At 38.4% G+C, this 12,204-nt stretch overlaps 1 protein-coding gene across 1 annotated transcript in view; it reads left to right on the forward strand.

Moving 5' to 3' along the window:
- Nucleotides 1-12,204, forward strand: part of NDUFAF5 (NADH:ubiquinone oxidoreductase complex assembly factor 5) — a 40,559-nt gene that overhangs the window by 6,237 nt on the left and 22,118 nt on the right. The window contains exons 4-7 of the mRNA XM_004433743.3: nucleotides 3,771-3,818; nucleotides 4,998-5,101; nucleotides 8,579-8,618; nucleotides 11,348-11,545. Coding sequence (XP_004433800.1) covers nucleotides 3,771-3,818; nucleotides 4,998-5,101; nucleotides 8,579-8,618; nucleotides 11,348-11,545 — 390 coding nt within the window. The remainder of the gene's footprint in view (nucleotides 1-3,770; nucleotides 3,819-4,997; nucleotides 5,102-8,578; nucleotides 8,619-11,347; nucleotides 11,546-12,204) is intronic.

The following is a 12,204-nucleotide window of genomic DNA, read 5'->3' on the forward strand; positions in this document are numbered from 1 at the left end:
TCAGTAGGGGTTCATGTGGTCAAAGGCTTCTGAAAGGGTGCAGAATCTGACCTGAGATTTGAAAGAAACTGGATTGGTGTTTCATAGACATTGGAAATAAGGGGATGGCAGGAGGAAAGGCACAGAGTTGCTTGCTGAATGCTGTAGGGTGTGACATAGTGATGTTTAAGGAAGATTAATTTGGAGATAGTATGCAAGAAGGGTTGAAAAAGAGAGAGGATAAAGATACAGACCAATTAGGAGGCTTTGTTAAAGGTGGTGCAGGCATGAGAGATAAAGGCCTGCCGCCCACGTGGAGGCAGCAACATATAAAGGAAGGGATGTATGAAAGAGACGTAGAAGAATCCATAGAACTTGATGACTGATCAGATATGGTGGTCAGAGTAAATCCGTTCTTCTGGTTGCTTAGGCCAAAAAACTTATTCATTGATTCCTCTTGTGTCTTCCCCTCCCAGATCAAATCCATCAGCAAATCTTATTTGGATTTCAAAATATATCCATAATTCTACCACTTCTTACTACTTTCACTATTACCATATTGGTCCATATTGCAGTAGCCTCCTTATTGGCCTCCCTAGTTCTATTCTTGCCCCGACAGTTCGTTCTCACAGCAAAGGAATCCTTTTAAAACACATCAGTTCATTGACACATCAGTCCTCTGCTCAGAACTGTTGGCTTCTCATCTTATTCAATAATAATCCAGAGTCCTAATCCGTAAGGCCCTCAGTGATCTGGCTCCCCATGATGTCTCTGACCTTATCTCCTTCCCCTCATTCCCTGCTTTTCAGCAGCCCCGGGTCCTTGCTGACTCTCATACTGGCTGGAGCTTTGCATTGCATTTGTTCTCTATGCTCTTCCCCAAGATCTGTGTGTGGCTTACTGCCTCACCTCGCAGATTTTTGCTTAAGTGACCCATCATCAAAGATCCCTTCCCGGACTATTCTATAAAATAGGGCTCCCACTCTCCACTGGCTAGTTGCTTTATTTGTTTCCATAGCACTCATTTGTACCTGCTGTATGTTTGTTTATTTGGTGTCTGTCTTCTCTTACTGGAATATAAGCTCCATAGACTTGCTTATTTTTGTTCACCACTAAGTTCCCAGTACCTAGAACACACAATGAAGATTTATTAAATGAATATTGCATGAATAAATGCATGATAACTTTGAAGTTATTACTTCAGTGACTGGAAAAAGGGGATGTGGTGCGGCAAGGAGCAAGGGGTATTCATATTTTAGATATGTTGAGTTTGAGGTGACAGTGGACTATATGACCGTTAATGTCTGGCAGGTCATTGGAAATACGGAAATGGAATTGGGATGTTGAGGTTAAGAGCATTGACTGAAGTTGGATGGATGGGGATTCAAAATTCAGCTCAGTCACTTGCTGTCTCTATACCCTTGGACCAGTTGCCCAACTTCTCCAGACCTCAGTTTCTGTAAAATGCGAGCAGTAATACCTATCTCCAAAGGTTGGCAAAAGGATTAAGACAAGATAGGTCTGGCAAAGTGGAAGCTATTGTTCTTATTGGGAAGCCTCTATGAGAGGTGGCAGCTGAAGCTATGGGAATAGGTAAGCTGTCTGGGGCAAGAATATAGAAAAGAACCTTCCACAATTGTATTTAGGGGTGGAAAAATGAGGAGGAGCCAACAGAGATGCTGGGAATAGAAAGCAGGATGGAAAATGCTTTAATATAGTATCTTTTGATTGTAAGAAGCAGAAGTCCCCTGAAGCCAGTTTAAATACAAGGACATTTATTACTTAGAGGCTCTTATGTCACTCAAGGATCTGGAAGTACAGCCAGGCCTCACAAGGGATGGGGACTTTGAAACATCAGAATGAAGGCCCTCCTGTTCACATGCTCTCTGGGATTACATAGATCCTGCATGGTTGCCTTCTTTTCTTTTTTCTCTCTGCAGACTATCCCTGGTATTCACCAATGCGTGTGGCCCCAATATGAGTACCCTACACTCAGTGGTGTGCTAAGGCTACCGTATATCAGCCCATGAAAGCTGATTGTTAGTGTCTCTTCCCAACTCTGTGTTCAGTGATGTAGTGTTGATAACTTGAAATCAGCCGTGGCAGAGTATTTACTCCGTGGAAGTTGACAAATGCTTCAAAGCAGTCCCCCACCAAGAACCAGCTATTTAACATTTACCAGCACACCACTGCCTACACCCCAGAGTCTCCGTGCTCTTCCAACTCCAGGAACCTCTGCCCCTGTCGCTCAATCTCTTATTTAAATTTTCAGGTGAGAGACAGGGATAGATAGTCTGGATTGGCCTATTTTTCACCCCTCCTGCTGGCATGCTGGAGCTGGCTCATGAGAGCCAATTGTGCACATCTCTTCCCAACTCTACATTTAAAGATTTTATTTATTTATTTTTTCCCCCCAAAGCCCCAGTAGATAGTTGTGTGTCATAGCTGCACATCCTTCTAGTTGCTGTACGTGGGACGCGGCCTCAGCATGGCCGGAGAAGCAGCGCGTCGGTGCGAGCCCGGGATCCGAACCCGGGTCGCCAGCAGTGGAGCGCGCTCACTTAACCACCAAGCCACGGGGCCGGCCCCCCAACTCTACATTTAGCAACATCATATTGGTGGCGTGAAATCCGCCATTGCTGTAGTGGTTACACCATGGAAATTGGCAAACACTACAACTCAGGGCACCTTTTTTTTTGAGAGCCTCTAGTTAAACATTTACCTGCACACCAGTTGCCCTCAGGTAATCAGCAGTGTCCAGGCAATGGTAGGGTACTCAGGAAATGGTACAGTACCCTTTCCGAGTTGTGAGCAGGGAAGTTCTTTAAGAAGGAGGTGTAAGTGAAGTGGAAAGCGTTGGTTTCTCTAACAGAGAAGGTACTGAAAGAAAATACTGAAAAAGTTTCTAGCCGACCGTCAACTCAATAGTGCTGTGCTTCAAAGAGGTCAAGTGAAGTTAGACTGTTGTGGTTTGTGATGACTTTATTAGTAATCTTTATAAATAGTTTTAGTAAAGCAGTGAAAGTGGAAATAGATTACCAAGAATTGGGGAGAAAAACATTAGTGAGAAGTAGAGTTGTCTACTGCAAACAAAACAACTAGAAGATGGTTACAGGTGAGGAGATTTTTCAAAATTGGAGGGCTTATTCCTATTTTAAGGTGAGAGGGAAAGAGACATAGAAGACAGAGATGGAACACAGGTAGAGATGGTGATGGAGCAGGATCCTGGATAAGAGAGAGCACGCTGGAAGGTGTTAACCTGGGAAAGAAATAGCGCAGCACTCTTTCCTCTTGGAAGGAAGAGAGAATAGGTGAAACAGGGAAGATGAAACCAGTTAGGCCCCGGGTAAGTAACTGTGTTTATTAAATCTGTCTTTATTCTTTGTAAACTCTTTGAAGGAACAACTAAAAGGTGGGAAAACCTTTCCAGGTCTTTTGTGGCACAAGAGTGCGGACTGGCTCTCAGCATATTATACCATGGAAAAGTTAACATGTAAGCCTTAACCCTGTGAGGTAAATTAAGAATGCTGATTATTCACACCTGTGTTCTCTATTTTATTAAATATAAATATATTACATATAGGATTAGTTGCATATATTTAAATCTGTGTAACTTAATATGTGTTATTAAAAGTAATTGCATACCATACTGATTTTATGCAGAAAAATACCCTTACAAAGCTGAAAATTAATTTATAATTATCACTTTCTCCTTTAGCAGTTTCAACAGTCGTTTTGTTTTACTTGTTAGTGGGTTTTTGTATTGTCTGATCAACTGTATTTCATTGCAGGAAACTGTTGGAAAGTTTTTCCAAGCAGACATTGCAGAAAATGCTTTGGTAGGTAGCTTTTTTAACACTTTTGGTTTCTGATCTCCTGGTTTAATTTTTAGTTCTTCTTTATTTTGATTTCCTTCAAAATGGAAATAGCTTTATTGTTTGTGTTTTTCCCTGATTATAAATATAATATACATAAAGAAGAATTAGACAATATAGGAAATACAAAGGAGAAAGAAAATATCACCCTTAGTCCCACCACTCAGAGGCAACTACTGGTGACATTTTGGTCTCCACCTTTGCAGATGTATAGCTATCTCCCCAACACACAATTTTATACAAATGGTATTATGCTAACGTGCCACGTTTTTCACAGAATATCATTCTTTTATATCAATGAATGATACGTATACACACGCATACCATCTTTTTAAAGGGCTATATAATATTTTAATATATGAATATTCCATGATTTATTTAGCTGAATTTCTATCGAAGAACAGTTATATTTCTAGTTTCTCAATAACCAACACTGTGATGAACATCCTTATATAAAGAAACTCTGTATGTTTGATTTATTTTTCTGCCTGCGAATAAATTCCTAGTTGTGGAATTTGTGGATTCATTGATGTTCATCTTTAATTTTTGACATGCATCTCCAGACTGCCCTTAGAAAGAATGAACAACAATATTACATGAAAGCACCTTTTTCTCCTTCTCTTTGGCTCTTTGGTTTGTAAGAGCTTGTTTGTTAGGGATATTAATCTTTCATCATATGTGTTATAAATATTTTCCCCAGTGTGTTGTTTATGTTGTTTATTGCTTTTTAGAAGTTTTTGATTAGTTTTTTGTCAAGTATATCAATCTTTTCCATTACAGTTTCTCGCTTTTAAGTCATGTTTACTTAGGTGTTTTTATTTAAGAATATAAAAATGTTCACCCATATTTTCATCTAGTACTTTTATGGCTTCAATTATTTCCACTGAAACTTTCAGCCTTTTGAGATGTGTTTTGGTGTGAGATAGGTATCCTGTTTATGTTTTTCCAACCAGCTAGCCAATTTTTCCGGCTGGTCTTTAGTATCATTTCAGAAATATTTTTTGAGCTTCTATGTGGCTCCTTTTTTTGAAGGGTTAGAAACTGCCAAGTAAATATAACATTGACTTAAATTTAACAATGATTGCATTAGTAATTGAGATTCTGTATAAATGTATTTTTGAACTTTTATTTTTTAACCATTAGAAAAATACCTTAGAAACAGAAATTCCTGCTGTCCGTGTTTTAGCTGATGAAGAATTCCTTCCCTTCCGAGAAAATACGTTTGACCTGGTGGTTAGCAGTTTAAGGTTGGTAATCTATTTCTACTTTAAAACATATGTTATAAATAGATAATTTATGCTATAAAGTTTTGATATTATAAGGTAAAGAAAATAGGTAATGAAGTAAATTCTTAACTTTTTTTTAATAAGTCACAAGCCCAGTTATCTTGGTGTGTAAGCTTTAAGATTTCTCTGCTAGAGAATTTTGGATTATATGCTCCCTAGTGGAGATAATATGATATAGTACCTCAACTTTTTTTCCCCTGACTTTCCTCAATTTGCTAAAGCTCATCTGTGATAGAAGGGTTTTCCTCTCCAGTGTAGCTTAATATCCTGGAATTGATATTGATGGGGGCAGGAGTTTGAAAGAGTATACTGGCTCTAATATTCAAATGTTAGAGCACCCTTATAAACTCATTCTGCCAAATAAGGAAAAGCTAGTATTTCTTTCAGCTTTAATTCTTTTTCTACAGAGAAATGTAGTCCTCAAAGTTACTTTTTTCCCTTTGTGCTTCCTACCATGTCCCTCCACATTTGTCATACAAACATGCGTTACAAGTGGAATAAATATTGGATAGATTATAATATGCAAGGCACTGAGTTAGGTGCTTTAGGGGAGTACAAAAATGAATTCAGACAGGGATCCTGTCCTCAAAGAACTCAGCATCTAATAGAGAAAATAAATATTCTGTGTTGTACCTTATTTCTTCTATCTTATTGTTATAGTCAGATAAATTTTCTTTCAAAGATTTAACGTGCTCTCCATGTCAGTACAGCCCTTTCCATAGCTGTTTTTAGGGTGACCAGTCATAACGGTTTGCTCAAGTCTTTATCAGCGTTAGCACTGAAAGGCCTGTGTCCCAGGAAACCCCTCAGTCCCAGGCAAACTGGGAGAGTTAGTCACCATTGCTGCTTTCTTTAGTGAGTTTGTAATTTCTTCCCTGCTTTTTGAGGTGTGCTAAACAAAGTAAGAAAAGTATTCAGATTCTCTCATGAAATGGAAAACATTACAGAGCCTTGGTCTAAGGGAAAGAGCTCTGGGCAGGGAGTCAAAACCTGAGTTTTAAGTTTAGCTCATCTGCTTGCTATTTGCAAGTAACTAATTCTGTTGCTTTCAGTTCCTCCATAAGTATGATAGAGCTTATAATATGACCTCCTTAATTTTAAAGTATCTAATAATTGTTAGAAAGCATTATTAAAGATAAATTTGAACTTAACACAATATGGTTTGAAATGGGTATTCAGTGCTGTCTTGGAAGTCAGCATTAGAGGATGCCAACTCTACCAGGAAGGTGTAAGCGAACTCTATAGAGACTGAGACTATGATTCTTGCCATCATATTCTTGTGTATCACCATGCACTGGGACAGGGTCAATAAGGTCAAAAGACAATGCAAGAAGTTCCTTAAATTAAATTTTAAGTATATGGAGCTCTGCTTTTTGTTTTTTGTTTTTTACTGAGGAAGATTCGCCATGAGCTAACATCCATTGCCAATCTTCCTCTTTTTGCTTGAGTAAGATTCGCCCTGAACTAATGTCTGTGCCAGTCTTCCTCTATTTTGTACGTGGGTCGCCGCCACAGCATGGCTGCCAGTGAGTGGTGTAGGTCTGCACCCAGGAACCGAACCCAGGCAGCTGAAGTGGAGTGCGACGAACTTAACCACTAGGCCATGGGGCTGGCCCCATGGTTTTTGTTTTTTTTTATGATCTTAAAAAATATGGAATGTTATTTGTCAAAAAACTCATTGAGTTAATTTTTTGATGAATAATACTATTTGCGTTAGGAAAGTTATAGGTGTGCTGATGGATTTTATTTTTTTCCAGGAAAGTAGGAGTTAGAATACTAGTGTATATCTCTAGCTTAATTGTTTGATTTAATTAATGAGCTTCTTTGAACATGTCATCAGGTGCCTATTTTTACTACTTTCTTTGAATAAAGTCTCAGAATAACACTGTTTACCTGAGATGTCAGATAGGAATGACTTTTACTTTATTTTTTTTCTCAGCTTTGTTGAGATATTATTGATATATAGCATATGTAAGTTTAAGGTGTACAATGTAATGATTATACTCATGTATATATTGCAAAATGATCACCACAGTAAGGTTAGTTAACATCTCCATCCCTTCACTAATTACGATTTTTTGTATATGTGTGTGGTGATAACATTTAATATCTACTCTTTTAAAAACTTTCAAGTATATGATACAGTATTGTTAATTATAATCATCTTGCTGTGCATTAGATCCCCAAATCTTATTTATCTTATAGCCGAGAATTTTATCCTTTGACCAACATCTCACCATTTCCCCCACTCCCAGCCCCTGGCAACCACCATTCTGCTCTCTCTTTCTATGAATTCAGCTTTTTTAGATTTTGCATATAAGTGAGAACATGCAATTATTTGTCTTTCTTTGTCTGACTTATTTCATGTAGCATAATGTCCTCAGGGTTGATCCATGTTGTCACAAAAGGCAGGATTTCCTTCCTTTTTTATGGCCGAATAATATTCCATTGTAGATATATACCACATCTTCTTTATCCATTCATCCATTGATAGACACCTAGGTTGTTTCCATGTGTTGGCTATTGTGAATAATGCTGCAGTGAACATGGGGATGCAGATATGTCTTTGAGATAGTGTTTTCATTTCCATTGGATATATACCCAGAAGTGGGATTGCTGGATCAAGTGGTAGTTCAATTTTCAATTTTTTGAGGAATCTCTGTACAGTTTTCCATAGTGGCTATAACAGTTTATATGCCCATCAGCAGTGCATAAGGGATCTCTTTTCTCCACATCCTCACCAGCATTTATCTCCTGTCTTTTTGATAATAGATATCCTAATAGGTATAAGGTGATATCGCATTGTGGTTTTGATTTGCATTTCCCTAATGATTAGTGATGTTGAACATCTTTTCATGTACCTGTTGGCCATTTGTATGTCTTCTTTGGAAAAATTGACTTTTAAGTTGTTCAATGAAGAATAATTGGACAGATAATTATATCAGCAAAGTGATATAAGGTCACATTTTTTTTTTTTTTGAGGAAGGTTGACCCTGTGCTAACATCTGTTGCCAATCTTCCTCTTTTTTCCTTTTTTCTCCCCAAAGCCCCAGTACATAGTTGTGTATCATAGTTGTAGAGTTGTAGCTCTTCTATAAGGGATGCCGCCTCAGTGTGGCGTGATGAGCGCTGAGCAGGTCCACACCCAGGATCCGAACCGGCGAACCACGGCCTGCCGAAGCAGAACGCACGAACTTAACTGCTATGCCACTGGGCCTGCCCCTATACTGTCACATTTTCTAGTGTGACAGAAGGAAGGTTTTCCCTTAGGAATATTTTTTATTTTAAAACTTGTATGAAAACAGTCAGTGAATTTTGATATGTAATTTCAGACTTCAAAATTAACACCTTTTTTGTAGCTTATCATTATGCTAGTGGTAATTATAGTAATTAATTAAACACATTAAGCTAAAACAAATATGTGTTTTCATATTTTAGTTTGCACTGGGTGAATGACCTTCCTAGAGCACTTGAACAGGTAAGAAACTTAATGTTGATTCTAATAGCCTATGTTATTTTATTTATTAGAAACTTATTAGAATTTGTTTCAGTTTTTACACAGAAAGTTACAGGTGTTTCTGTTTTATAGTTCTGACAATAGAAAATGGAAGCAAATGAAGTATTTATTATCTTCTGAGGGCCAGGTACACTTAGTGCCCTTTGGCATATTACGAAGTACAATGAGTGACTCCCCCCTTCCTGGGAATTCAAGAAATCTAATAATGGAGATGTTTTAAATATTTATGAAAACTTTAGTAACCCGTACAAAATAATATTGATATCGTGACATTTTCTATATGTTATTTTCCTTCCTTAATTGCCTATAAATTTTTTGTGGGTAAGAATTTATTTGTTTATATTTGTATCTTCCCCATGCCTTATACTTAGTGCTAGGTAAATGTTCGTTGGTTGACTTTTATCAGGTGATAAGACAGGTGAGGGGGAGGTAAAAAGCATTGTGTTCAGAGGCGGGGAGTAGATCACCGTGGCTTGGAGTGGTCTAGGAAAGCTTCAAGAGGAAGTTTGGGGCCTTAGAAGGCAGGTTGGATTTGGAGTGGGAAGGCATCCCAGGAAGGCAGAGTCACAGGCTAGGTGGGGTGGTACAGGAGCCTCAGGAGCATGAAAGGACAAAGAGGAAGCCTGTTGGAGAATTAGCATAGTGCTGGGAGGTGAGGTATGCCAGGACCAGAGTTAGGAGGACTTGGGTTACAGATTAAGGAATTGGGAGTTTATTCTTGATGCAATTCAGAGCCACTAGAGAATTTTGAAGAGGAAAGTGACATGATTAAAAAGCTAGTGGGCAGGGTAATAACTATCATATCTTAAGCATGTACTACTTGCCAATCACTGTGCTCTGTTTTATATATGTGTTAAATAACCCTGCAAGATATCTTCATTTTGCTGCTTGGAAAACTGATTCTGGGAAAAGTTAGTTAAATTGAAGAGAGACTGTTTTCAGTGGTCCAGGCATGAGATAAACTAAACCTAGGTGGCAATGGTAGGAGTTAAAGGGAAGAGAGAGGTAGTTAGGACTCTGCAAAGGAAGAATCAGCAGTTTGGTGGCTGGTTAGATCTGAAGATCAAAGAAAGGGAGGAGTCAGAGCTACCTTAAAGTTTTGAGTCTGGATGCCTGGGAGAATAATTAGTAAAAGTTGAAGAAAGAATGGTAAAGGGAATAGAAAAGGTAAAGAGAATAGAAAATAGTAGTTTACAAATATAGAACTTGGAAAGAGGAGTTGGTTTGAGAATAAGTGTTGTGTGTGGGTTGGATGTGTTGGGGGCTGAATTTGCCAAGAGACAAATGTCCATGACGTAGGCAGTTGAAGAGGAGTTTAGAATTCTGGGAAGATGTCCAGGCTAAAGATAGAGATTGGAAAGTCATCCTTGTGAAATCCAGGGGAATCGATAAGCTCTCTGAGGTAGAGAGAAGCTGCAGAGAGTTGAGGACTAAATCTTAGGTACCTATTATATTAGAGTTTGATGACAAGAGAAGGAAGTAACACTAGAGGGGCAGAAGGGAAGGAACGAAAGATTTTGCAGCTGGTTTGCATATATGCTGTTTTGTAATTGCTTCATAATATATTAAGTATAAATTCAAGCTGGATACTTTGATTAGAAGAGCCTGCTGTGATTTGGGTTCTGGTTTACTTTAGAATCCACCTTTTCCTGTAACTTTCCTCATTGTCGAGAACAGTCAGAGTCAAACTAGTTACAGATTGTAGTCTAAGAGAGTCAGTGAACAAACATTTGTGGTTCTGGAATTCACTCTGGCCACTATTTTGCTAAAGTTATCAATTAAAATTTTTTTTTGTTTTAAAGCTGGAAAATAAGTTCTCCTTGAAGAAAACTAATGTGTTACTAGGTTAATGTTATGAATTATAATGGTTTCTCTATAAATTAGCTTTTTCTGCATAATAAGCCACCCCAACTTAGTGGTTTAAAATGACAATTTACTTAGCTCACGATTTTGTGAGTTGGGAATTTGGGCAAGACTTAGGAAATTCTTCTGGGCCTGGCTTGGCTCACCCATTGCTGTGATCCGCTGCTAGATTGTCTTGGAGCTGGCTGGTCAAGGATGGCCTCAGCTGGGATGCCTGGCTGATCTCTGCTCCTCGTGTCCCTCATCCTTCACCAGGCTAGCTCAGGCTTGTTCACAACATGGTAGCCTGACAGGGCTCCAAGAGAGCAGGTGGAAGCATGCAAGGCTGTTTGAGACCTTGGCTTGACACTGACATGCTGTCACTTGCACCGCATTCTTTTGGCCAAAGCAAGGCACAAGTCTAGCCCAGATTCAAAGAGAGGGGAAGTAGACTCCATCTCTTGATGGGAATTGTTACAAAGTGACATTTCAAAGGGCACAGGTACAGAGATTATGATTTTTGCAGTCTCCCATACTTTAAAATTTTTTCTTGCAGTATTTTTCTGATTATAAAAGTTGTCTATTATTAGAAAATTTGAAAACATAAAACATATTTTATATATACTAACCGTATCAATGAATGTATTGTATCTTTACAATAATATTATCCTGAATCAACTTTCTGACAGTTTGTTTCCTTATATGTTATTTATTAAATTATCTGATTATTTATTTGACAAAATAAGAATGGTAATCCTAAAATATTGATTGAGACACCATGTATTTATCCTTTTAACATTTTTATATATAAAATTTTGAATAGTTTTGTTGTCTTGTATTTATTACAGATTCATTATGTTTTAAAACCAGATGGAGTGTTTATTGGTGCAATGTTTGGAGGTGACACACTCTATGAACTTCGGTGTTCATTACAGTTAGCAGAAACGGAAAGAGAAGGAGGATTTTCTCCACACGTTTCTCCTTTCACCGCTGTCAATGACCTAGGACATTTGCTCGGGAGAGCTGGCTTTAATACACTGACTGTGGTAATTATCAAGAGAATCAAGTAACCCATTAATTACACAGTTCAGAAACAACTTCTCATTTGAAAGATAGAAAATTTGGGGTATTGATGGTGTTATGGAAAGGTTTGGGCACTTTCTCTCTCTCTCTTTTTTAATTTAGTTTGTATAAACACATCTTGACTCACACAAAGTAGGCATGTAAAATTTTTAGTTGTTACCTGAATAAGTAGCCCCCCCCAAAAATGGACAGTTAAAAAGGAGGCTATTTTCTAAGACATACTACTCCATCAGAATCTTCAAATCCAGAGTTAGGTGTAATATGAGAGTTAGAGCATTCCAGATGATAGGGAAAAGGGGATGTGCAGGAGCATTAACAGCACTATCTTTGCCTCCAGCCCTCAATTGAAATAGTGCCATATGAGACAGAAATGAGAGAATATGCATTTGCGAGGCCTAGGGTTAGATCAAAGTTAGAGAAGGTAGGACAGGGGGCCACACTCTGTTATGGCTAGAGAGGTCTGGAAAGAGGACCCATAGGCCATCAGGGCAGCGGGGCAGAGGAAACATGGAGTCAGCATGGTACAGTGATAGTACAGGACATTGGTGTCTGACAGGTATAATTTGGATCCTACCTTGCCCTTTTGATAGCTAGGGGACTTGGGGGAATATACTTTACGTCT

The sequence above is a fragment of the Ceratotherium simum genome, chromosome 21 (genome assembly GCF_057802395.1).
Source record: "Ceratotherium simum simum isolate JZ-2026a chromosome 21, ASM5780239v1, whole genome shotgun sequence".
Taxonomy (NCBI): domain Eukaryota; kingdom Metazoa; phylum Chordata; class Mammalia; order Perissodactyla; family Rhinocerotidae; genus Ceratotherium; species Ceratotherium simum.